General features: G+C 37.1%; 1 protein-coding gene across 2 annotated transcripts in view; it reads right to left on the minus strand.

Annotated features, from left to right (window-relative positions):
• rock2b (rho-associated, coiled-coil containing protein kinase 2b) overlaps positions 1 to 23,582 on the minus strand; it is a 47,381-nt gene extending 23,799 nt beyond the window's left edge. Inside the window, exons 1-16 of one of the 2 annotated variants that reach the window (XM_067417683.1) lie at positions 23,224 to 23,581; positions 23,018 to 23,143; positions 15,630 to 15,711; positions 14,661 to 14,761; positions 14,073 to 14,210; positions 12,316 to 12,576; positions 10,926 to 11,070; positions 10,688 to 10,826; positions 8,604 to 8,695; positions 6,801 to 6,963; positions 5,747 to 5,831; positions 5,314 to 5,402; positions 3,391 to 3,439; positions 3,141 to 3,276; positions 2,016 to 2,107; positions 1,012 to 1,258 (exon numbers count right to left, since the gene is read on the minus strand). In XM_067417683.1, coding sequence (XP_067273784.1) covers positions 1,012 to 1,258; positions 2,016 to 2,107; positions 3,141 to 3,276; positions 3,391 to 3,439; positions 5,314 to 5,402; positions 5,747 to 5,831; positions 6,801 to 6,963; positions 8,604 to 8,695; positions 10,688 to 10,826; positions 10,926 to 11,070; positions 12,316 to 12,576; positions 14,073 to 14,210; positions 14,661 to 14,761; positions 15,630 to 15,711; positions 23,018 to 23,143; positions 23,224 to 23,295 — 2,017 coding nt within the window. In that variant the 5' untranslated portion in view covers positions 23,296 to 23,581. Of the gene's footprint in view, positions 1 to 1,011; positions 1,259 to 2,015; positions 2,108 to 3,140; positions 3,277 to 3,390; positions 3,440 to 5,313; positions 5,403 to 5,746; positions 5,832 to 6,800; positions 6,964 to 8,603; positions 8,696 to 10,687; positions 10,827 to 10,925; positions 11,071 to 12,315; positions 12,577 to 14,072; positions 14,211 to 14,660; positions 14,762 to 15,629; positions 15,712 to 23,017 lie in introns of both variants that reach the window. The other variant, XM_067417684.1, reaches the window with a different exon arrangement.
• Positions 23,583 to 27,839: the final 4,257 nt, after the last annotated feature.

The following is a 27,839-nucleotide window of genomic DNA, read 5'->3' on the forward strand; positions in this document are numbered from 1 at the left end:
TACTACCTCCACAGTAAAAAAGGCATTTTTGACGAGCTGAGCCAGGATGATGCTGCTCGCAACGGCGCTCGCAAACAAAACGAGCTAAACAATCTAAACAAATAAAAAAATAAAAGAACATGCAGTTTGTCTATTGCCTACCTTACACATCCCCAAAATGAACATAAATCCGATCTTCAATTCCCGCAGTATAGCTATATTTAACAGACTTCACAGAAACGAAAGCAAAAGATTCAAGATGCATTTTATTCAGCAGCTCATTTCAAATTCAATACAATATGAGAAAGAGCGACCCAAAGCACAAGATCATTTATTGATTTTTATTGAAGATGATTGTGTTTTTGAGCATCTAAGACTCATTAAGTTTCATTTACTGCCATTTGCGTTGGCTTGCTTCTACTCATTTGTGCGAGCCATATCTTTAGTCGCGAAGCTATTATGGACTTGTGTTGTTTCCACCAGCGCAGCACATCTCATTGTTTCTTTTAATTAATAAAATAAATACTAAAAGAAAGAGAAGCCTAAGCCTAGCCCGCGTTTTAGGTGTGACATGAAAATTGGCCCGAAGCCTGGCCCAAGGGGCATAGTCGAGGGCCTGTCGGGCTCGGGCACAAATGCAGGGCTCTAGTGTGAATCTAGGTTCTGTTGTTGAGCTGAACATAAATAAGAGATAATTTTTGTTAGCCCATTTTTCCCTGTCTAGCGACATAACGTCAGCTACCTGCCTCTAACCTTAAAATAACGCACTATTGATGTTTACATTTGCTGCGGGCAGCTCCACCCCAACACAACAACACTGCCCAGCAGACAAGAGCCCAGTGTGTCTTTCAGCAAGAGCTGACCACTACACGCTCAAACATAAATATCTGCTTTCACTCGCTCACATAGACCACCACACAAGTGTAATCCCTAGAATGTAACGCAATCTCCTTCTAGGAAGCTCGTATATACTGATTTCACAGCTACTTCTGTCAGACGAACACAAACTGGCACAGACACACATCCACCCACCCTGTAGTTCATTGATGGTCTCCGAGCCAAGGCTTCTCTCTCGCTTCTCCTCCTGCAGTGAGGTTTGCAGGCTTAGTTTCTCCTGTTCCAGACCCAGCCTGCCGCTCTCCAGCTGGGCCAGACGCTCCTGAAGCTCCCTGAGAGAGACCTCCAGCTGCTGGGACTGTCTCAACGCCTCACCCTGGGCCTTCTTCAGCCTCTCAGACTCCTCCACCTCAGCCTGAAGCTTAGCATTCACCTCCTCCAACTAAGGACACATTCATTTAGTATCAGAATCCCTTTTATTCCATAATACTGAACATCTATATATCCTTAAAATAAAATCTAATTTACACTACCGTTCAAAATATATTTAGATGATTTTGAAAGAAGTTTATTATGCTCAACAAGGCTGCATTTATTAGCGCAAGTAAAAACAGTAATATTGCAATAATAATAATTTCTATTTTAATATATTTTAAATGTATTTCCGTGATGGCAAAGCTGAATTTTTAGCATTATTACTCCAGTCTTTAGTGTCACATGATCCATCAGAAATCATTCTAATATGTTAATCTGGTGGTCAAACCTAAAAAATAAAAAATAAAAAATGGAAACTGTAATACATTTTTTCCAGGGAAAAAGATTTATCTGACATAGAAATCTTTTTTAACATAATAAATGTCTATACTATCACGTTTGATATTATATCTTACTGAAGTCAAACTTTTGTAATAATATACTTTTATAATAATATAAGCACATTTCTACAGTATTTAGTAATCTTTTTAAAATCTATAAAATTTATAAAATCTCTTTTTTTAAAAATACTTTTGAAATGTTTTTTTTTTCCATATTTGAAAATATTAGCACACACCTAAGTAGGTTTTATATTTTATATCCTAAAGCCATTTTTTGCCTTGTTCTAAATGTAGAGTTTTTTATGTCCTTACTTCAGGCTATTTGGCAAATAGTAGTTATTGTTCTGAGGTTAAAGTTTTGGTAAATTTTGCTGAAGGACCAACCTGTCTCTCCAGGTGAATGTTCTTCTCAGCGGAGAGATGTGAGTTCTGGTTCTTCTTCTTCAGTTCGGCTAGCTGATCTCTCAGGCTGCCCACTGCAGGAGAGAGAAATGCCAAATATGTTAGCATCACAACATCAGCAGAGCAGAACTAATACTTTCTAGATGATAGAATGGCAGAGGTTAGTACTTAGCAAATCGGGTAGAAACCAGGAAATCTAGGGCCAGTGCTTAAGTAAATCAAGAATAAGCGTCAATGTTAAACATGTAAAAGCGGCACAAAAGCTGCATTTGAAGCAGCATATACAGGTCCTTCTCAAAAATGTAGCATATTGTGATAAAGTTCATTATTTTCCATAATGTAATGATAAAAAAATAAACTTTCATATATTTTAGATTCATTGCACACCAACTGAAATGTTTCAGGTCTTTTATTGTTTTAATACAGATGATTTTGGCATACAGCTCATGAAAACCCAAAATTCCTATCTCAAAAAATGAGTTTTCTAAACGAGCTATTAACCTAATCATCTGAATCAACTAATTAACTCTAAACACCTGCAAAAGATTCCTGAGGCTTTTAAAAACTCCCAGCCTGGTTCATTACTAAAAACCCGCAATCATGGGTAAGACTGCCGACCCGACCCTGTCCAGAAGGCCATCACTGACACTGTATTAAAAACACTTTTCTTTTATTGGTCAGATGAAATATGCTCATTTCTTGAGATAGGAATTTTGGGTTTTCATGAGCTGTATGCCAAAATCATCAGTATTAAAAAATAAAAGACCTGAAATATTTCAGTTGGTGTGCAATGAATCTAAAATATATGAAAGTTTAATTTTTATTATTACATTATGGAAAATAATGAACTTTATCAAAATATGCTTATTTTTTAAAAAGGACCTATACATTATGATGAAAAATGCACATAATTAAAAGAACATTCAGTAATATTGTTGTTAAGATAGTTGAAGATGGGGTAATCCACCAGAAAAGAATGGTCATGTTTTTTAGAAGATTGATCCAGCCAGTCCTAATAAACACTCAGTGCAGTCACTGTTCAAATGAATCAGCATTCATTGTTAATGTTGAGGGTCAGTGGAGTGTGTTTCTGTCTGCTGTTCTCACCCTCATTCTCAAGAAGACGCTTTCGGTCTGTCTCTACGCCGGCCTTTCTTATGCTTGCAGAACGCTGGTGCTTCAGTAAAGCTTTCTCTCTCTCCAGTGCCCTCAGAGAGTCTTCTGCCGTCTGTCTCGCAATTACCTACAAGACACAAACAGTTAGAGGAACTTGCAATTAGAGAAAGTTGCGCTCTGTTTATGAATGGTTTTGAATCAAGTGCCTTTGTTGGGTGAATGCAATTTAAAGATGTCTTACTTCTTCTTCAAGCTCTTTGGACAACTTGTCCAGCCGCTGATTTGCTGTCCTGTTGAGATACAACATAGTTTACATCTGTTATAAGTGAAGGTATAGGTTTTAATTTTGCCATATGTGATGCAAACAACTCTAGATCTCTAAGGAATTTAAACATTATTTACGATACAGTGCCTTGCGAAAGTATACAGCCCCCTTGAACTTTGCAAACTTTTGCCACATTTCAGGCTTCAAACAAAGATATAAAACTGTATTTTTTTTGTGAAGAATCAACACAAACAAGTGGGACAACAATCAATGAAGTGGAATGACATTTATTGGATATTTCAAACTTTTTTAACAAATCAAAAACTGAAAAATTGGGCGTGCAAAATTATTTGGCCCCTTTACTTTCAGTGCAGCAAACTCTCTCCAGAAGTTCAGTGAGGATCTCTGAATGATCCAATGTTGACCTAAATGACTAATGATGATAAATAGAATCCACCTGTGTGTAATCAAGTCTCCATATAAATGCACCTGCACTGTGGTAGTCTCAGAGGTCTGTTTAAAGCTCAGAGAGCATCATGAAGAACAAGGAACACACCAGGCAGGTCCGAGATACTGTTGTGGAGAAGTTTAAAGCCGGATGTGGATACAAAAAATTTCCCAAGCTTTAAACTTTCCAAGGAGCACTGTGCAAGCGATAATATTGAAATGGAAGGAGTATCAGACCACTGCAAATCTACCAAGACCTGGCCGTTCCTCTAAACTTTCAGCTCATACAAGGAGAAGAATGATCAGAGATGCAGCCAAGAGGCCCATGATCACTCTGGATGAACTGCAGAGATCTACAGCTGAGGTGGGAGACTCTGTCCAAAAGACAACAGTTAGTCATATACTGCACAAATCTGGCCTTTATGGAAGAGTGGCAAGAAGAAAAAAGTGTCATTTAAAGTTTGCCACAAGCCACCTGGGAGACACACCAAACATGTGTAAGAAGGTGCTCTGGTCAGATGAAACCAAAATTGTACTTTTTGGCAACAATGCAAAACGTTAGGTTTGGCGTAAAAGCAACACAGCTCATCACCCTGAACACACCATCCCCACAGTCAAACATGGTGGTGGCAGCATCATGGTTTGGGACAGCTCTTCCTCAGCAGGGACAGGGAAGATGGTTAAAATTGATGGGAAGATGGAGCCAAATACAGGACCATTATGGAAGAAAACCTGATGGAGTCTGCAAAAGACGTGAGACTGGGACGGAGATTTGTCTTCCAACAAGACAATGATCCAAAACATAAAGCAAAATCTACAATGGAATGGTTCAAAAATAAAAATATCCAGGTGTTAAAATGGCCAAGTCAAAATCCAGACCTGAATCCAATCGAGAATCTGTGGAAAGAACTGAAAACCGCTGTTCACAAACGCTCTCCATCCAACCTCACTGAGCTCGAGCTGTTCTGCAAGGAGGAATGGGCAAAAATTTCAGTCTCTCGATGTGCAAAACTGATAGAGACATACAAAAGGTGGTGCTACAAAGTATTAACTTAATGGGGCCGAATAATTTTGCACGCCAAATTTTTCCGTTTTTGTTTTTCTTAAAAAAGTTTGAAATATCCAATACATTTTGTTCCACTTCATGATTGTTGTCCCACTCGTTGTTGATTCTTCACAAAAAAATACCGTTTTATATCTTTATGTTTAAAGCCTGAAATGTGGCAAAAGGTTGCAAAGTTCAAGGGGGCTGAATACTTTCGCAAGGCACTGTACGTTTGTGTGTCTTTATAGAGTACAAATCTTTCCATTCAGCTTCCCAATTAAATTGTTATGCTGATAATATTCTTTTTTTAAAAGTATTAAATAAAATAAAAATGCACACACACACACACACACAAAAAGTATTTTCAAAAATTCGCATTTACACATTATGTTTAGGAGTATTTGTACCGGCATTTATTTTCCAGTTCCTCCTTTGCTTGCATCTCATGTTTAACTTTTTCCTCCAACTTTTTCAGCCTCTTCTGCAGGTCCTTGGACTAGGGACATGCACAAAAAACATTTGAAGAATAAACAACCAACTGATTCAAGTTGTTGTTTTCCATTCTATTAAAAGCAGCACTTATCTAAAGAATGCGCCGAAACACTCCAATTATGTTGAGTAACGGCACCAAACAAAATGGTTGTGGTACATTCTGCTGCAGAATAAGTCACAAGCTATTTTAGAAATCCAAGTAATTTTGTGCCACACAGCTCTATCGGTAAGACTCAAGAACCCCTTCATTGTCATAAAACAAAAACTCATTTTATACAGTAGTGGCTATCATTTAACATTAATATGATAAAAGTTATTAATATTATTATTTTTTAAATATATATGCACCTCTGGATGGTCAAAATCACCATCCCCAATGAGACTTTTAGCACTAGATTCTTCCTCTGGACACTTATTTTTTTTGGTTAACAACCTAAAAGAGAGAGAGAAAGAACGTTATGGTAAAGCATAATCCTTGTTTACTCTGCAGCTAAACATTTTTTTCATAAATCAATTCAAGATGAAGAATAAGTTAGAATGAGAGAAGGAAAAGGAAAGAAGGAAAGAGGAAATGAAAGAAAGAAAATCTCAAAGCAACTTTTCAATCTCCTCAGCTCTGCCAGCGGCCCATGTGGCTTCACTCAGCCACACTGGAGAAACTGAGAGAGCCAGGGAGGAAACAGTGAAAGGATAAGGGAAAAAGGAGGGAATTGTTATGGAACAAATGCAGCACTCATTCACGGCTACCATAACCATGCAAAAATACTGTACATCCTGTCTCTATCAATCCATAACATGGGCTCGCTGTAGTTTTACAGCTTTTTAGTGTTAATCGTTGAGGTAGCGTGTGTGGAAGAGAACAAGATACCTCTGTAAAAGTCAAATAGCGCTACAGTATCTGAAATGTGAGATTTGATTTTTTTTGTCCGTCACAGATTTCATTTTATAATTTAAATAGAAAACATCTTTTCACAGTCATGGAAAATCTTTTCATAATTGTATCCAATTATGAATTGATAACCAGGCCTGGCATAATCACAATTTGTATGGTGAATATATAATTTTTTAGTGCTCAGGTCAAAAATGATTTCACAGGCTAGAAACTGTTCTTTGTAAGTGCAAATCTCTAAACTTTTTATCCTCTAATTAAACACATGTGGAAAATGTATTTGCCAAAAAGAGTGGGAACTCTTCAGGGACTGAAAATGATTTTTCCACAGTTCCACAGTTATTTTACATGACTATATTATAGGCAAAAATATGTAATATAACAATGTACAAAAATAATTAATAACATGTAACAATATTTTACAAGACATTTTTCAATAACAGTTGTTCCATTGGCAGAATCCATCTTGTCACAAACAAACAAAAAATAAAATGCACACATTTTCACACTTACTGGTCCTCCCTGAAATAGGTGAAGCCCACAAAAGGTAGCTGATTTCCTGCAAAGGCACGAGGAGGGGGGAAGGTCTCAGTTCCTCCCGGATCATCCTTTATATCATCATCAAAGTTACTGGTGTCAATATCGTTCCTCAGCACCGGCACCACTGGAGCCATGGCTGAGAGACACAGAGAAACAGAGAGGAGGGGTCGGGGGTGGGTGTCTGAGTGAGTGGGAGAATATTGTAAAAGATTTGAGCAAAAATAGTGTGTCCTGTTTGAGTTTGAGTGTGTGTGTGTGTGTGTGTGTGTGAGCGAGTGAGTGAGTCTCACAGTGAAAGGCTCAGTGTGTGTAGCACACAAAGCAGACACTGTCCTGAAGGGAGGAGTGGCACGTATGATTTGCCAAGCTGGCCGGTGCTTACTCACTACATACTGTGCATACACACACTCTCGCTCGCTCACACATCCAAAACACTCCCTGGTTCTGGAGCTAACGCACTGAGCATGCTGAGAGAACATGTCAAACATCTAATGGGGATGAGGCTGAATGTAGAGTTGAATGTAGACATCTATTTAACTTATCAAATATGTAGCAAAGAGGATAATAAAAAAGCATTCTTTGTATGGGACGAAAAACTGAAAATATAATTAGTTTCTTTCCAACTACACAATTTGTTGTATTTTATTCTGAAAAGCAAGAAAATTATATGTTGCCATATGGTAACACCGCACCATGCAGATATATGAATGCAGTTGCTCAGATTCCCAGAATTCTTCTTGATAGCACTGTTAATAACAGACTACTGTGGAGGCAGAGAGAACGCTAGATAGAAAGGAAATATGTGCATTTGGGCATCACAGGAGCGAGGGATAGAGAGAAGAGGAGAACACGAGTCTAACTCTGTGGTTTTGAGGCTTTTCTCTCATTAGTAACTGTGTATGGGCCACATATTGGGTTCCACCCTTACTAAAACCAACCCAATACCCCTTTAACCCTATTCCAAGCACCACACCCCCCAAAAAGAGCACATCGCTCCTCCACAGAGCGCAACAAAACAGTGCAACATTACAAACCCATAAATAAATAAAAACACAAATCACATCAAAATACAGTAAAACAAAATAAACACATTTTTTTTTGCATAAAACAGCAAAGTGCAATGTTGCAGCACAACCTTTTTTTTATACCACCACATGATCATGGTAATATAAGCTAAGTTATATTATGGTTAACAAGTCAAAATATACAATCAGGTTAATTATATAAATCACATTATACCTTACATAATACACATCATCAATAAAATTGCGAGTGGGTAGAAAACGTAATAAAACGTTTAAACAAAGTAAATGCAAGACTGTGTATGCATCAGTAATGAATTACTTAGTAAGTAAGTAAGCAATATTGTGTATAGACTATAAAACAATTCTATTTAAACGATAAACTTAATGTCTAATGTTTAAATATGTGTTATTAATGTTGCATTCTCCCTTTAAATACTTTGGTCAGTTCAAGAATAATTCATGCAATTTTATATTATTAATTAGAATGTATTAAAAAAAGTTTGATTTCGAACATGTTCATTGTTCAACTGGATCACACTACCCCTAACACCTCACTCACAAATAAAATACCAATGCAAGACTTGAGTATATTCTAGATTTCTTTGATTTTTATCGACGAGCACATGCATGTTATAGTAAGTAAATAATTCTGATTCAGTCATTAATAGTGATTAGTTTTAATTTTAATGAATAAATGTGACTTTCCAGTTATGATCACAGATCAGCCAAACTCTCATTCTCAGAGACTTACTGTCTCGTATGGTGTCGAAGGTCCACTGATCGTTCTTGAAGAAGGGGTGACATTTTATTTCATCCACTCCGGTCCGGCCAAGCCTCACCTCCCTGAACATATCACAACACTGGTCAGCAAACCAAACAGAGAACCACAGCCACACTCACTAATCCGTTAAGTGATGTGTGTGTGTGTGTGTGTGTGCGTGTGTGTGTGCGTGTGTGTGTGTGTGTGTGTGTGAGAGAGAGAGAGAGAGACTGGAACATCCAACAGCGAGTGGCTAATGGGAAATGGCAGAGCATGGATGAGTTGAGTAACGCAAGCGACACACACTGCAACATCCAAAAATAAGGAACAGTCGTTCCCTCCCTTTCTTTGCATCGGGATTCAAAGGGGTGCAGCAGTTTGGACTGCCACGTGTGGGACATTCCTGCAGCCAGAATCCAAAGGGAGGGGTGTGTGTGTGTACATGAAAACAAGGAGACAAAATCATAAAGCCCCTCTCTGGATACTTGATCGGGAATGCTCGTATGTGTGCGCATGTGAGAGGGAGGAGAAGGAGAGAGAAAAAAAGGGAGTTAAAGGAAAACAGTTGTTAGGCTGAAAGAGTGACCAGGTATAAAGATGAAAAATAAGACAAGAAGTTGATGTTTTCCCCTTAAAAGTATCAAATGAAGAGGTAGACTGCCATATTAACTTGAAAAAAAGACAAGACTTGGGTTGATTGTATTCTATTGTACTCTTCAAGGCTGTATTTATTTGATCAAATACAACAAAATTATAATTTTAATATTTTGAAATATTATTACAATTGAAATGAACTGTTCTCTATTTTAATATACACATTTTATTCCTGGGAGATATTATAATATATATATATATATATATATATATATATATATATATATATATATATATATATATATATATATACATATACACATACACACACACACACACACACACACACATACACACACACACAGTCACCTAAAGGATTATTAGGAACACCATACTAATACTGTGTTTGACCCCCTTTCGCCTTCAAAACTGCCTTAATTCTACATGGCATTGATTCAACGTAGAAGTGCTGAAAGCATTTTTTAGAAATGTTGGCCCATATTGATAGGATAGCATCTTGCAGTTGATGGAGAATTTTGGGATGCACATCCAGGGCACGAAGCTCCTGTTCCACCACATCCCAAAGATGCTCTATTGGGTTGAGATCTGGTGACTGTGGGGGCCATTTTAGTACAGTGAACTCATTGTCATGTTCAAGAAACCAATTTGAAATTATTTGAGCATTGTGACATGGTGCATTATCCTTCTGGAAGTAGCCATCAGAGAATGGGTACATGGTGGTCATAAAGGGATGGACATGGTCAGAAACAATGCTCAGGTAGGCCGTACCCAGTGGGGTCAAGGTTGTGTGTGTTGTGGCTTCAAAAATGCTTTGCTGCATTTTTCAACCTCGGTTGTAACGAGTGGTTATTTCAGGCAAAGTTTCTCTTCCAGCTTGAATCAGTCAGTCCATTCTCCTCTGACCTCTAGCATTAACAAGGCATTTTCGCCCACAGGACTGCCACATACTGGAAGTTTTTCCCTTTTCACACCATTCTTTGTAAACCCTAGAAATGGTTGTGTGTGAAAATCTCAGTAACTGAGCAGATTTTGAAATAATCAGACTGACCCGTCTGGCACCAAAAAACATGCAATGCTCAAAATTGCTTAAATCACAGGTTCAGGAGATTATCTTGACCAGGACCACAGCCCTAAATGCATTGAAGCAACTGCCATGTGATTGGTTGATTAGATAATTGCATTAATGAGAAATTATTCCTAATAATCCTTTAGGTGAGTGTATATATATATATATATATATATATATATATATATATATATATATATATATATATATATTTTTTTTTTTTTTTTTTTTTTTTTTTTTTTTAATACAAAGTTAAATTGATGTTAACAATGTATTTACAGCAAAATCAATTATCAGCCATGGTCAATATTTGCCATGCTTCTTTTGACATTACAGCTAATATAATAAGGGACTAATGTGTAATAAATCCAAACTCTATGTTTCTCTCGCTCACCTGTCAGTCAGAAAGGCACAGATGAGGTCCTTGGCTTCTTTTGACAATTCCATATCATCTGGGAAAGTTAAGCGGTTTTTATGATCCATGATCTTTCCATAGGTTCCCACTAGGGACTCAGCATAAAATGGTGTGTCACCTGCTCAAATCAGCAGAAGAATGAATATATAGGATGGTAAGAATGGTGAGATGAGATTACAGGAGACGGGAAGATACATTTGAAGTTGGTGCTACTCACCCACTAGCAGCTCATAAATGAAAACGCCAACAGACCACCAATCACACTCGCGGCCGTAGTAACCCGTCCCTCCTTGTGACATCAAAACCTCTGGTGAAATGTAATCAGGAGTCCCGACAGCAGTGTCACAGCGGACCATACCAGACTAAACACACATAGATGCATATATAATTAATTACATATAACCATTATACATTGGTTAAGCTAATCTTAAATTACTGTGTTGACTGTGTATATTAAGATGATATACAAGTATTTTAACATTAAAAAAACCTTAAACCACCCTATAAACCAGGGGTGCCCAATCCTGCTCCTGGACGGCCACTGTTTTGCAGAGTTTAGCTCCAACCCCAATAAAACGCAGCTGAACCAGCTAATAAAAGTTCTTACCAAGCATACTAGAAACGTCCAGCAGTGTGTTGAGGCAAGCTGGAGCTAAACTCTGCAGGACAGTGGCCCTCCAAAACCAAGTTTGGACACCCGTTATAAACAGTGCTGGGTAGATTACTTACATATTGTAGTCTGTTAGAATCTATTACATTACACGATTTAGGTAATATTATCTGGCTACTTTTGGATTACTTTTAGATTACTTTTGACCAAAGTTGTTTTTCACATTGACTTGAATAAGGTAATCTTGTATCATATTAATACAAAAATACAAAAAGTGCATTAAATATTACAACAGAGATTCCCAATCTACTTATTTTTCATCTTTTACAATGCAAATAATAATTCAAATGTGTTTCTCAGAAGTTGATCAGATATGTAGTGTTGCAAAGTTGACAAACGACATCTGCCACAAGAATATTATCTGAAAATTCAGTAGTCAAATGCTGTGGCCTCTCAAATTACCATGTAATTATAGCTACCCAACTAGTAACTGGTATGTGTGTGCAATTCCCTAAAAGAGGAAACTTCCCAAACATATATATGCAACAGGCTTTTACATAAATAAATTAGGAAAAGTTTTGCCATGCTATAATTTTGAGATTCATGAACCATGTAAATCAATAAAAAAAAAGACTGTAGTGTAGAATGATTATTAGTATTTTAAAACATAATATAGTCTAATTATAAGTATTTCATTTTTGGAATCTGAATACAAAACCCATAATACATATAATTAATTACTACCTTGCACTGCTTATAAACCTGTCATCATAATTCAGGCTGCACTATATGATCTCCCCACAAGATGGCAGCCTTGATGTAACTCTAATGCAAAATATTGATTGCTTCAAAGAGGTTATCTTGACAGATTTGTCTTAAAATGATCAATGCACACAACAATCCTACACACTACACAATTTGAAATATAGACTCTCTCTTTCTCCTGCTTACACAAACACACACATCAGATGCACTTATCACACAACCCAGAACAAACCGAGTCCATCTTCATGCATGTTCCAAAGTCGGCGAGTTTGAGGTGTCCGTTACGGTCCAGCAGCATGTTGTCCGGTTTAATGTCTCTGTGGATAAAGCCCAGAGAATGGATAGCGTCCAGCGCCAGCACCACTTCTGCTGTGTAAAATCGAGCCCACTCCTCTGGGATGTCATAGTTGCTTGTCAGAGTCACCAGGTCTCCACCGGGCATGAACTCCATCACCAAATAGAGATACTTCTCATCTTGGAACGCACAGCACAGCTATGTAGACAGAAAGAGTGAGGTGAGACGAGGCAATAATACCAACATTTTAAGAAGTCGGTACCAATACCAATGAAATACACGACTGCAATGTTAAATAAATACTTTGTAAAATCCAACAGTGATTCTAACTAACACTTTTTAGTTAACTGTACATAATGTCTTAATTGTAAAAATGTAGTAATTTGTACTATGCATTGTTTACTCAGAAATCCCAAGTTATTTAATTGATTGGTTTGAGTGCCATTTTGTCAAGCAGAGAAAAAAATAACTCACCATTATGGTGATCAGTGTTCCCTTTGGCTGGGCACTTGAACATTTATATTATTGTTAAAAATCTTCCTATTAATGCAGCGATTCAACAAGAAATCAGTTATTTGGTTTCAGAGGAAGAAAAATAATAAAGAGGCTGCTTTTAAAATTTGGCCAAGCTTTTGACTGAATAATTAACTACAGTTAATGTTTTGGTCAAAAAAAAGATCACCTTTTAAAAGCAACCTATGTAATACTTCCCCTTATGTCGTATAATGATTGTTTATAATACGTCATAAACACCTTGTGAGACTTTTAATTGGGTTGATATAATCCCTCTATATTTGTGACAATATGTCGCAGTTGATCATGCTTAAGTCACACACAGACCTCAACATTCAGCAAAACACAATAATGCTTACAAACAATGTTAAGATAATAATGCTATATTAAGTTAAGAGTAAATCTAAAGTAAATGATCAAGTACTCTCTAAAGTTCTTTTTTAGTAACTCTTGTGTAAGTGAACTATGATAACTAACATTAATAATAAATAACATTTACCACAATATACTATTCCTATTTCACTTCACTTGTTTTTTTTATGGCAATCGGTTTGCATGTTTTTTTTAAGTAACTAACTAATTAGATGTTACAGTGTAATAAGCTATTAATTGAACCCAGCCCTTCATTTAAAAACAATTCAAATATTGTTAATAATAATCATAATAATACATAAGTGAAAACAACTGGTAGTAATATTTTTTATATTTAATATTATTCATAATCTAAATAAATATTATACATAAATATAAAATATTTCCAAGTAATTATTAATTAATAAATTATACATTAATAAGTTAACAGTTCATAATAAAAACACATTTTGTTCATTAATATTACGAATATCAACATAACAGCAGCAAGATCTAATGAGCAGATCTTACATTTCTCTTTGTACGTTTCTTACGTTCTTACGCTTCTCTTGCCTATTTACATCAGATCATAATTGTCTAGCTTTATAAGAGTTCAACATTCAAAAACAGTGCCTGTCAGTCAGATTATTATGAATTTAGCTTTGAAGTATTGGTCATTTTGACAAAGGAGTTCAGCAGTGTCCTTTTATGCACTGTTATTGTTTTCCAGTTTGTTGATAAAGATATTAAACAACATACTCAATTGCACAATGCAAAAAATGTGCCCATCATGCATATCTTATCTCTATATATACATGAGTGAATCCCACCTGAACTATCCAAGGACTCTTGGAGAATGCCATGATGTCACGCTCCTCCCAGAAGAAGGCGGAGTCAGAGCGCTTGACCATCTCAAACTTGCTGAGCTGCTTCATGGCATACACTTGTTGAGACGCTTTGTGTCGTACCTACCGGCAAATGTGTGTATTATCAGCATAAACATTTATATAAACCCTTGAAGCAACATCTGTGTTATGCAAAATGTTGTTTAAAACATTAAAAAAGTATCTCAGTGTGATGTGTAACCGAATAAACACTGCATGCATAAGCAACACAATGTTCTATTGATAAATATTTAAAAAGACTGACTTCTACATTTTTCACTGACAAGTGTAAAACTATCATTTTCCTAAAAGTATGAAATAGTTTGTGCCTATGCCAAGAATACAAAAGCATGCATACCCTGTGTTGTTGCAGGTAAGTAGGATCAGGTAAAACATGTGCATACACGCCTCACAGGCATTAACACACACACACACACATACAGACAAAAGGCTATGCCTGAAGACACACAGCAGATAACAGGGGCAGACTCTCACATAAACGCACACCCACACAGCTTTCTGGAACACACTCACCAGCTGCACTGCACCAAACGCTCCACGACCAATCAGCTTGACTCTGTCGAAATCATCCAGCTTCACCTGTAGATCCCTGAGGCAGCAAACAGCCTTTTCATCTAGAGATATTAGACAACACATATTATATGACTGATGTTAAAATGACACTATTAATAATCAGGCCAATAAATTCCCCAATTATTTAATAATTTTTAATTAATTATTTTAAAATTAAATTTATATTAATTAAAAAAAGGAAGAATAAAAAATTGGCTCAAAACATTCCTGATAGGTTTATCATGTAATATAATTTCATATTATTTTAGGCATATAAAAAACTAGGGCTGTCCAATGATTAATCGCAATTATATTGCATCCAAATGAAAAAAGTGTGTGCGTACTGTGTATAATTACGTTTGTATTTAATACACATACATTCATGTATATTTAAGAAATATTTGCAGACATATCTTAAATATATACATGCATGTGTATTTATATGTAAACACAGACTTTTATTTAGGAATGCGATTAATCGTTTGACAGCACTAAAAAACACTCACATTTATGTACAGGGTCAAATGTTGCTCCTTGAAATATTTTTGTATGTATTATTATATTATATTAGTATCATAAATAGTTTATGATACTGCTTGACTAACATGAATTTATAAATGTTTATGTATTATATTACTTGAGATTATTTTTTATTTATTAGTTTTTATTTATTAGAGATTATTTTTTTTATTTTTTTTTGATAATACATAACCAAATGCTACTGACAGCTGTGTCAAGTAGATGTATAGATATAGATATAGATATAGATATAGATATAGATATAGATACACAAGTATGATACAGGTAGTATAGATATACAGGTATATAAATGATCGATAAAAAAATATGTCAGGAAAAAGCAATGTTATATTTTTATAGAAAAATAAACAAATAAATAAAGAGACTTAAATCTGTTCTAAAGACACTTACATCTGTTTAAGAAGGCATCTATGTTTTTGTTTTTTCTCAGTGCGGGATGGTTCAGATCAAGGGCCAGGGCAGTTACTGAATCCTGCAGAAGGCAAAAGCAAATAGAATTAAAATAATTTAAAAAGAAAACAAACTTAAGTATAGTTCTTATTATCTCATACACACCCATTTCTGCTGCTACTATGGGCTTTCCTCTTTATTCACAGAGCCAAAAATACACTCATCAGAGGGAGTTCATTACTCTCCTTTAATCCCCGAACTAAGCTCACTCTGACAGACGTTTAACTTATGATAGAAATCCAAAAATGAGATTTAAGAGTAGGATTATGCTGTATAGTCGTCTTTACAGTGAGAATTAAGTAACTGTATTCTAATAAATTACTTTAGGAAGTGAATGATACTGGATGATCCTGGAAATGTCCTTACATACTCATCCAAACACACAAAGTGACACAGCAGAGCTAAAAATACAGACACACACACACAGACCACCATCCCCCAAACATTCCCCACCAAAACACTTACATTTGCTCAAGCCAACATCATAAACTAGTTGGCCCTACATACAAGGTTAATAAAAGGGTCTTGCTGCAGCTGGAAAAAGAAAAACAGCTAATCCAGGGCTCAACAGAAAGAATAGCTCAATAGCACAGGGCTAATGTGAGAGCGTATCAGGCCAGTTGACGGAACTGCTTTATATCACTGCATTTTAAATTTGTTGACCATGTATACACAACCTTTAAAAGTCTGGGGTCAGTGAGACTTTATTTTTTGAAAGCAATTAATAATTTTCTTTAGCTAGGACACATTAAATGTACGAAAAGAGAGAGTATAAAGTATACAAATTACAAATATAGCATATATATATATATATATATATATATATATATATACTGTTTTGAACATTGATAATAATAATAATAGTTTTTTTGAGCTTTCTAAATTTCTGAAGGATCATGTGACACTAAAGACTGGAGTAATGATGCTGAAAATTTAGCCTTGCCATCCTAGGAATACATTGCACAAAATATTTTACATCGGAAACCTATTATTTTTAATTGTAATAATATTTCATATTACTGTATGTTGTGTTTTTGATCAAAATAATTGCAGATGTTTTAAAAACATTAAAAAACATGAAAAAAATGTTACCGACCCCAAAATTTGAAACTGTAGGTTATATACTTTAAAAAAGTTTGCAAGGTGTATTGCTTGAATTCTGCTTCCATAACACAAATCAGAAACTCACATACAAACCAAAAACAAACACCTGCAACAATGACTGACTGAATCCTGTTTTCCCTGAACCAAGAATCAGTCCACAATACAGTGTTTAAAAAGTGCAAACACACACTCAACGGAAGCTGAAGCCAGCTATCTCTCTCCTCAATTGAAGGATGTGACCTCAGCTTCCTGTATGGCATTTCCCCTGGTAGCAACACAGCAGGACAATGAGTCTGTATTCAATTTAGATCTCTAGTCATGAGATTATTTATAAAAGGTGCCTAAGTTTAGTTGCATCACAAATATTACAATGCAACTAGAACACCTCACTGACTTCAAATGACTTCAGCATCAGAAGGGGTTTGTAATGTCGACATCATAAACTAAAATGAAGCTTTGTCTGACAATCATTACATGAAAGAGCACGGGATGAAAAATAGAATATATAATCCTCTGGATAAAAGAGGAACGAAACACAACTTAATCTAGGCTATGTATGTTCAACCCTATTACTGAGAGATGACTTAGCCGATGAGGTGGTGAGAGGATCCCACGAAGGAGGGGACATCCTCATTCATGAAACACGAGCAGAATGAATGTGTGTGTAAATTGTTCGTAAATCCGCTATGACGTAAATTTTCAGATTCACGAAAACGTTCGTATTTTCAAAATTTTAGTTGGTACGAAAGAAATGTAAACCTGCTCCCTGCCACGTGTAAATGATGCGTAAAACATTTGAACGTTTTGTGTTCTGGCAAACTGATGACATTGCATTTTGATGCACTATGTAGGCCTACCATAATAATATTTCAAGAGTTGATTTGCCCCATCTTTTTCTTTCTTTTACTGTTTAACGTTGGGTATAGAGAGTATGCATTGACGTCACTTTCCCGCCAGAACATGCCCCCTTCAGCCGGTGCTGAGTGGCAGAAGAGTTGAAAAACTAAAGGTTGGGCTCGATATAGTGGTACTTACAACTTACCAAAGTTTCAGTGATCCATGGATAATGATTTCGACATGAATATTTACAGTGAGGAAAATAAGTATTTAAACACCCTGCTATTTTGCGAGTTCTCCGACTTAGAAATCATGGAGGGGTCTGAAATATCCATCGTAGGTGCATGTCCACTGTGAGAGACATAATCTAAAAAAAAGTCCAGGAAACACAATGTATGATTTTTTCACTATTTATTTGTATGATACAGCTGCAAATAAGTATTTGAACACCTGAGCAAATCAATGTTAATATTTGGTACAGTAGCCTTTGTTTGCAATTACAGAGGTCAAATGTTTCCTGTAGTTTTTCACCAGGTTTGCACACACTGCAGGAGGGATTTTGGCCCATTACTCCACACAGATCTTCTCTAGACCAGTGAGGTTTCTAGCCTGTCGCTGAGAAACAGAGCTTCCTCCAAAGATTCTCTATTGGCTTTAGGTCTGGAGACTGGCTAGGCCACGCCAGAACCTTGATATGCTTCTTACAGAGTCACTCCTTATCCTGGCTGTGTGCTTCGGGTCATTGCCATGTTGGAAGACCCAGCCTCAACCCATCTTCAATGCTCTCAGGGAAGGAGGTTGTTCCCCAAAATCTCGTAATACATGGCCCCGGTCATCCTCTTCTTAATACAGTGCAGTCGCATGATGCTACCACCCCCATGCTTTATAGTAGGGGTGGTGTTCTGAGGATGGTACTCATCCTTCTTCTTCCTCCAAACACGTTTAGTGGAATTATGACCAAAAAGTAATATTTTGGTCTCATCTAACCACTGGACTTTCTCCCATGACTCCAAATGGTCATTGGCAAACTTAAGACAGGCCTGGACATGTGCTGGTTTAAGCAGGGGAACCTTCCGTGCCATGCATGATTTCAAACCATGACGTCTTAGTGTATTACCAACAGTAACCTTGGTCCCAGCTCTTTTCAGGTCATTGACTTGCAGTTCTGGGCTGATTTCTCACCTTTCTTAGGATCATTGAGACCCCACGAGGTGGGATCTTGCATGGAGCCCCAGTCTGAGGGAGATTCACAGTCATGTTTAGCTTCTTCCATTTTCTAATGATTGCTCCAACAGTGGACCTTTTTTCACCAAGCTGCTTGGTAATTTCCCCGTAGCCCTTTCCAGCCTTGTGGAAGTGTACAATTTTGTCTCTAGTGTCTTTGGACAGCTCTTTGGTCTTGGCCATGTTATTAGTAGTTGGATTCTTACTGATTGTATGGGGTGAACAGGTGTCTTTATGCATCTAATTTAGGATAATAAATGGAGTGGAGGTGGACATTTTAAAGGCATAGTAACAGATCTTAGATCAGAAGGTCAGAATTCTAGCTGATAGACAGGTTTTCAAATACGTATTTGCAGTTGTTTCATACAACTAAATAGTAAAAAAAAATCATATATTGTGATTTCTTGTTTTTTTTTTTTTTAGATTATGTCTCTCACAGTGGACATGCACCTACGATGACAATTTCAGACCCCTCCATGATTTCCAAGGGGGAGAACTTGCAAAATAGCAGGGTGTTTTAAATACTTATTTTCCTCACTGTATAACCGCAGTCATCACATTTTTCGAGTGAATCCCGCATGTAACGTTATATGCGGATGGGTCAGTGTATGGAAGCGTGGATGTGGTAATACACTTTATAATCACTAAAAGCTGTCACTCATTTAATAAACACAATCTCACAAAGTTCCGCTATATTAATAAGCTGATAACCTCTTATTTTCACAATGTCTGCACTTACAGAGATGGGTGTAAACTGAACTCAGCACCTGGACAAACATTCGAGCGGTGAGTGGATTCCAAATTCAACACCTGTGATTGGCCAACTGTGTTGTAGATATCTACAAATATGTCTGTGATTGGCTACAAAACTCACCGAAGCGGAAACACGTTGGAAATGTAATCATTTGACGAGTGCAAAAATACAGATACACACTGGATATTTTGCTAGCTCCTTTTCGCTAATAATATGCTATTATTACGAATTCTTACAGAGGATTACATATCCTTGACAAGGAGTTATGGGCAGCTTTTCCCTCTAAAAGCAGAATCAGCAGCAGGTGGCAGTGGTTTACACTCAGAACAGCGATGTCCATGGGGTCCATGGACAGGCCTCCCCCTTCTCCAACTCTGGCGCCGGGCCTGGTTTTGTGTGTTTTCGCTGCATTCACGCTGTAAACCAATGCTGTCTTTCAGTCTTTTTGCCACTCAGTAAGGCGTAACCACAGGCGCTCCAGCTGACGATGACGTCACGTACATTCCCTCTATTAGGCAGCGCTCAACACTTTTTACCAGGCCGTCCAATCACAGTGGAGGAGGGGTGGGACAAAAACTACACCGACCAATCATCCCACTTGTACACCGACTGAACAATAATACGCTTCCTATTTACGCATGTTTGGAATTCACTAATATACACACGTTTAACTACCGAATCCGTGGTATCCACCTTATTTTTAAGTGCAGTACTTGCATGTTCTGGATATGAAGTATCATGAAGAATTGGACCTTAATATGACCAAAAATGTTTAAAGGGGGGGTGAAACACTCAGTTTTAGTCAGTGTCATGTCAATCTTGAGTACCTATAGAGTAGCATTGCATCCTGCATATCTCCGAAAAGTCTTTATTTTTTTAATAATTATATAAGAAAGATGCGCTGTTCCGAGTCTTTCCGAAAAAAGCCGAGCGGGTGGGGGCGTGTCGTGTGAGCGGAGCTAAATAATGACGTGTGCTCGCTGCTGCTATGTTGAGTCGAGTGCGTCGTAAAGCGGTGTCATCCCTAACAGCGGGAAAAAAACTTTATTCAAAATAAAAATATGGCTTTTAATCAGATACAGCCATACAGCTAGAGCGTAACATTTCTAACTGGGATGTATTTAAGTAAACGTGCCAGGGAAACGAACCAGCAGGGTCAGGGATTTAGTTATGTCTTTCCCTGGGCCACCTATAGCCAGAGTAGGACACGTACACACACACACACACACACACACACACACACACACACACACACACACACACACACACACACACACACACACACACACACAGCCAAAAATACATCAACCAATAGCTCCTATTCACAGACAGTTATCATAATGGAACAGTTAAGCATAGAATGCTTCCTACCTAGTGATTTAAAATGGTTTGTGTGTGCATAAATATTTATACACATATGTGTATTCTCCAAGCTTATTAATTAATTAATTTGTTGCACTTACACTAGTTGATTCAGCATTCATCTTGAACTTATACTGACACCTAGTGGTGTGGATGTTGCATTAGTCAGCAAAGCTTTAGGTATTGTATTATGGAATTGTAAATATGTGAAATTCAGCTGAGACAACCCACTCCATGTGAAATAAAACTCTCATATCTTTTTCAAAAAATATAGCTACTCGTTGCTTTAGACATAAATTATAATCAATGAGCACACACAAAATCCTGCACACAAGTAACATGCTAACATATAAAGGAAGAAGTCAACTGTTGTGCTCTTGAGCAAGCCACTTAAAACCAGACAACTTCCTTGTAATAAATGCACTTTAAGGTTTTGATAGCGCTGCACTTTAAAGAATCCTCCAGTGAAAGCAAGGCGTGCCAACTTTCAGTCTTGCTAAAAAAAATGGAGTATTGTCTGGAATGAGGGGTTTCGTTTTCTGCAGAGAAGAATGTTGGGTAATAAGGTGAGAGAATTCACTCTTTGATAGGAATTGACAATAGGAGCACACATTCTAGTCGTTCTCACCCTGTTTGGCTTGCTCGACAAGTCCTCACATTTCACACTAACCCAGTCATTGATTAAACATGTATGGTGTCTTCACACTTCATAAAGCTTCTTCCTGCTCTCTAATGATATGTCGGTATAATCAAAAATAAGTGAAGCCTGATGCTTAAGCTGCTGAATTTGGAGAAAATATTATCATTAAAAGACAGCAGCATTACTGTGTGGAGGAGGGTGTGTTGATAACACACTGATCACAGATAAGGCACAGGAACATTACCACAATCCTCTGGGACAAACATCCTCTCATTTGTTTACACCCTCAACATGTAATGCACTCTTGTTTTGTGTTGTACAACCTATATGTGTATGAAGAGCTTTCCGGTATCTTCAAAATTTTGCTGGTGGTATTATTATATAATATTAACATTATTTTGTAATATTTTGTAATAATAAACAAAATACAAGTAAACTTTTATAAACATTATTTGCAATAACCCATACAGGTAATTTAAATACACAAAACTATAGAGTTGTTTATTTCCATATGTGGTTTTATTAATCAGTTTTATGAAGACACAATTCCAAATCTGGTACTCCCTAATTTTGTGACAGCAGTATCACATGGTTTAAATCTCTAAATTTAGACTCTAAATTTAAATCTTTAAACGAGCATCGTTTTCCAATTAAGCTTGATGATATTCTGGTAAAGTCTTTATTCTAAAATAAAGACCCTTCTCCACAGCTCTTTAAAAATTCCTGTACACATGTAATCATCATATTCTGAACAAACATGCAATTGTATTCTGGAAATGCTGGAGATACCAGCTCTTGCTATTACTGTACATTTTTAGTAATTTTGTACTGAATTGAATCAACTCATTATTATAGACAAAAATGCCATTAGATAATTTCTGTAAAATTCTAGAAGAAAATTGATTTTTACTGCAGAATTGTGTTTCTATACAAGCTTGACCCTTATCCCCCCTGTATATACGTCGTTATCCAATTTTTTTTTTTGTTGGACGGATATCGTATTTAGTTAGGGCCCTTGCTACAGGGTGGTGAAGATTCTAGGGGGCCCCACCATGATTTCAATTGAGGGAGACCCCGGTATGTGATTTCAACCTGCACAGGGGCCCGTATACACTAGCTACAACCTATTCAGTATATTCTGAATAAGGTGTAAAAATTCTGACTAGGCTAATAAAGCCACATGTAAGCAGCAGTCTAATTTCGTTTTCTAGCAATCGCAATGTAGGCTGTGACCAAATAATGATTAATATCACAATATGTAAAAGCAATGTCATGACACTTCCACAGAACAGCAAAACATCCCATGTAGCCAATATCATGTAACGTTTTAGCTATTGGTTACAATGTGTTAGGATACAAAAAAACACATTTGCTTTTGTATAACATTCAATAATCCTATAACCTTACCAGCAAACTCTCCAAATTCAAGGGTGATTTTTGATCCTTGATGATTGACTCCAGTTTTCTGACCCGAGCTTCTAGTCTCTCTCCTGCTCCGGTCGACATTGCGGCAGTTTGGTGTTGTGAAGGTCCCTGTAGACATTAGATTGCGACCCGCGATTGTGAGACTTTAAACGTCCGAATCAAACTTGTCATTACCTGCCGTAGTTTACCTCAACGCGATGCCTATAGGTTAACGGTTCTGGATGAATGAGTTCTTTAGCCACCGACTTCATACATCGCATAAGAAATACAGTTGTTTTGTTGCGTAAATGACAGCGGCGTTCCGCGTGCTAGTGCCTGCGCCAGCATATAAAATCAAAGGTTAGACCCACGCGTTCAGGAAGCGGTGTGTGTCCCGCTCCGGTTCAGAATTACAGGGGGGGAAACCCTTCCTTGTACGGTGTGTTCATACACTTGGTCTTCCTGACTGGGATTTTTTGAGTACATGAAGCATAGGGGAGTAATGAGAACATGAATGTAAAAATCTAAATGGCGTGTTTCTTTGTTGCAGTGCGTGTCCCTCCCCTGCGGCCACTGGAATTCTTTAGATCTTATCTCAGCCATCGCTTTTACCAGCCAAACGTCACTCTCTAAATACAACCCGAAATACTAGTCTACACTAGATATATATATAGATTGTTACATACATCTATTTTTGACAGCATGCGTAAGAGTGAGCTTAGACGATTACTTTCGCGTTTCGTAAATCTAACGAGATATTATTCAGCAATCAGCATTGAAATTGTGTAGCCTACTGAAAACATTTAACCATTACCTTGGTGACCCATATTGGGCTATATTTCAATATCTTTTGTGTTTAATAAATTATGTTGAATACATTTCATGTATAAAACAATGAAAGCATCCTCTTTGTTAACTTTCTTTTATAGGGGAAACATTTACCCTCTCTAATTCCTTTTGTCGTCATGTCATTGATACCAAAGCCTACTTAAAGGGTCAGTGCACCCAAAAATTTTAATTCTGTCATTAGTTCCTCACCCTCATGTCTTTTTCTTCGGATACATTTTTAATTTGTTTTTGCGCACAAAAGTATTCTCGGCGCTTCATAAAATTAAGGTTGAACCATAGAACCATTTTAAGAATGTTTTTACTGCCTTTATGAGTTTTATTTACAGGTCCTTCTCAAAAAATTTGTAATGATAAAAATTAAACTTTCATATATTTTCGATTAATTGCACACCAACTGAAATATTTCAGGTCTTTTATTGGTTTAATACTGATGATTTTGACATACAGCTCATGAAAACCCAAAAATTCCTATCTCAAAAAATTAGCATATTTCCTCCGACCAATAAAATAAAAGATCAGTTATGCACTCAATACTTGGTCTGGAATCCTTTTGCAGAAATGACTGCTTCAATGCGGCGTGGCATGGAGGCAATCAGCCTGTGGCACTGCTGAGGTGTTATGGAGGCCCAGGATGCTTCGATAGCAGCCTTAAGCTCATCCAGAGTGTTGGGTCTTGCGTCTCTCAACTTTCTCTTCACAATATCCCACAGATTCTCTATGGGGTTCAGGTCAGGAGAGTTGGCAGGCCAATTGAGCACAGTAATACTATGGTCAGTAAACCATTTACCAGTGGTTTTGGCCCTGTGAGGTGCCAGGTCGTGCTGAAAAACAAAATCTTCATCTCCATAAAGGTCGTGCTGAAAAACAAAATCTTCATCTCCATAAAGCTTTTCTGCAGATGGAAGCATGAAGTGCTCCAAAATCTCCTGATAGCGAGCTGCATTGACCCTGCCCCTGGTTGATAAAACACAGTGGACCAAAACCAGCAGCTGACATTGCACCCCAGACCATCACTGACTGTGGGTACTTGACATTGGACTTCAGGCATTTTGGCATTTCCTTCCCCCCGGTCTTCCTCCAGAGACTCCGGCACCTTGATTTCCGAATGACATGCAAAATTTGCTTTCATCCAAAAAAAGTACTTTAGACCACTGAGCAACAGTCCAGTGCTGCTTCTCTGTAGCCCAAAAGTGGCTTGACCTGGGGAATGCGGCACCTGTAGCCCATTTCCTGCACACGCCTGTGCACGGTGGCTCTGGATGTTTCTACTCCAGACTCAGTCCACTGCTTCCGCAGGTCCCCCAAGGTCTGGAATTGGTCCTTCTCCACAATCTTCCTCAGTATCCGGTCACCTCTTCTCGTTGTGCAACGTTTTTTGCCACACTTTTTCCTTCCCACAGAGGTGCCTTGATACAGCACTCTGGGAACAGCCTATTCGTTCAGAAATTTCTTTCCGTGTCTTTTCCTCTCGCTTGAGGGTGTCAATGATGGCCTTCTGGACAGGGTCGGGTCGGCAGTCTTACCCATGATTGCGGTTTTGAGTAATGAACCAGGCTGGGAGTTTTTAAAAGCCTCAGGAATCTTTTGCAGGTGTTTAGTGTTAATTAGTTGATTCAGATGATTAGGTTAATAGCTCGTTTAGAGAACCTTTTCATGATATGCTAATTTTTTGAGATTTTTCATTTTTAATTTTGGGTTTTCATGAGCTGTATGCCAAAATCATCAGTATTAAAACAATAAAAGACCTGAAATATTTCAGTTGGTGTGCAAAGAATCTAAAATATATGAAAGTTTAATTTGTATCATTACATTATGGAAAATAATGAACTTTTATCACATATCTAATTTTTTGAGAAGGAACTCTATATTGCTGTCTATGGAGGGGTCAGAGACTTTTGATTTTATCAGAAATATCTTCATTTGTGTTCTGAAGATGAACGAAGGTCTGGTTTTGAACAGTGATGACAGAATTTTCATTTTTTGGGTGAACTATCCCTTTAACTGAATCCATTATCAATCCTTTCTCACTGTAAAATTTTTGGATTCAAATAGGCCCATCCAAAAACCACAACAAAAAAATGTATATCAAAGTAAAAATCATAGCAAAATCATAGCAAAAATAAAAAAATATATTATAGAACCGCTGTAGTGAGATGGACTTTGTAATGACGTCTTTAGTCTTTTAGGTCTTGAGAAATGACATTGTGGCCAATGGAGGCTTTTTTGAGCCATTGGATTTTAAGAAAAATATCTTAATCTATGTTCCAAAGATAAACAAAGGTCTTAGGTGTGTCAAAAAGCATGAGGGTGAGTAATTAATGACAGAATTTTAATTTTTAGGGGAACAAACTCTTTAAGTACAGATATAGCCTACTGCCTTGTACTTAATGTCTGTTTTGGCCAGACAAAATTACAGAAAACACTAAATCATGTAAAGTGGCAATGTAGGAGTAGGATGCATGACATTAACCCGAGGTTCAATCCGCTGTTCGCCAAACTTGCTCTGCTCCATTTTCCCATCACATATCAGATCAGAAAATCATTTCTTTTCAATAAAAAGTGGAAATAAAGCATCTAACATGTTTAATAAAAAGCGTTTATCAGTTAAGGGTGGCAGACATGCGCTAATTTAGAGATGATTCAATATCATTGGTCCCACACACAATGATTCCGACACCCATGATTATAGCATAACTTTCAAGACACTCAAAATATCTAATATGATAAAACAGTGGTACCTTACCCCACATATAGCCTGGTCCTACCAGACTCTGGTACATTAAATTTGTAAATGTAAATGATTGACAAGTGTTGACTTCCTTGAAGGTGGGTAGGGCCTACTCTGTTAACATTTAAAACTATTGGATCTGCCCAGAGCCATTCTGGATCCCAGGCTACACCACATAAGCATGGCAAAAGCGGAAGCGACCGTCGGTGGCATAAGCTCAGTGAAATCAAGGCATCATCAAGTTATGCCTTTATTTTGAATAAGTGACGCAAAAAAAAAAAAAACATATTGTGGCTTTAAGGGGACATATTTATAATGGCCCTATGGCATGTTTGCTTATATTTTATTAAACTTGTTACTAAATTAAATGATGCTCTCTGAGGACTGGAGACAGTCATTAAGCGGTGCTGTGTCAGTGGAAAACAACTGACATGGACTGACACAGCAGAAGATCTAGACTAGACACATGATGCCCCTTATGATTATAGTACTGATAAAGAAAATATCACAGATTCAAAATACCAGTCAAGACAGGTTAAATTGTGCTTTATATCTAGGTCTGGCTTAGTAACAGAAATATGTGGTAACATGGTTTTGTTCATGTAAAATGTTATTTATATGACTGAATGTGATAGATAAAGTAGATAAAACTTGTCTGGGAACACTCGGCCACAGTCTTTTAATGTGAGGAATGAGGAAGCAGTTGTGTCTGTGTCCCCAGGGTTTAGCTTGCTTAATTAATTTATATGGATTACACCAGAGAGAACTGCCATAATACAGCGAGAACTGACCTTAAAAATCAGAATCTTTATTTTCTACTGCTTCTAAAATCTGTTTTACAGTGATTTGTTTACTGGGGATGATTTAGGCTACTTGGTTTGTTTACTTTTTTAGAATCTTAAATCCCACTTAAATTATGAATAAAATATCTCTCTATCTAGGTGATTTAGAGTGTAATTCCAGCTAATTTGCGCGCGCATGTGTGCGTATACTTTAACTTGCAGTTTTAAATAGAGAAATTAAAAAAATCCCATTCAGCCGCGAAAGCTCAACACTGACATCTGTTGGTCCCATTGAATGTGTCCACATCGGTCCACATTTAAGCCTCTATGATTTAAGCAAATATGAAAACGCTACTGGCACATTTCTTGTTAAAAGGTATTTTTAAAAGATGTATCAGTGTCATCTTATCATTTTTGGGGAATTTTTACATGATTTCTTGGTAAGTCCGCGTCAACAAAATAACAA

This window comes from Pseudorasbora parva, chromosome 15 (genome assembly GCF_024679245.1).
Source record: "Pseudorasbora parva isolate DD20220531a chromosome 15, ASM2467924v1, whole genome shotgun sequence".
NCBI lineage: Eukaryota > Metazoa > Chordata > Actinopteri > Cypriniformes > Gobionidae > Pseudorasbora > Pseudorasbora parva.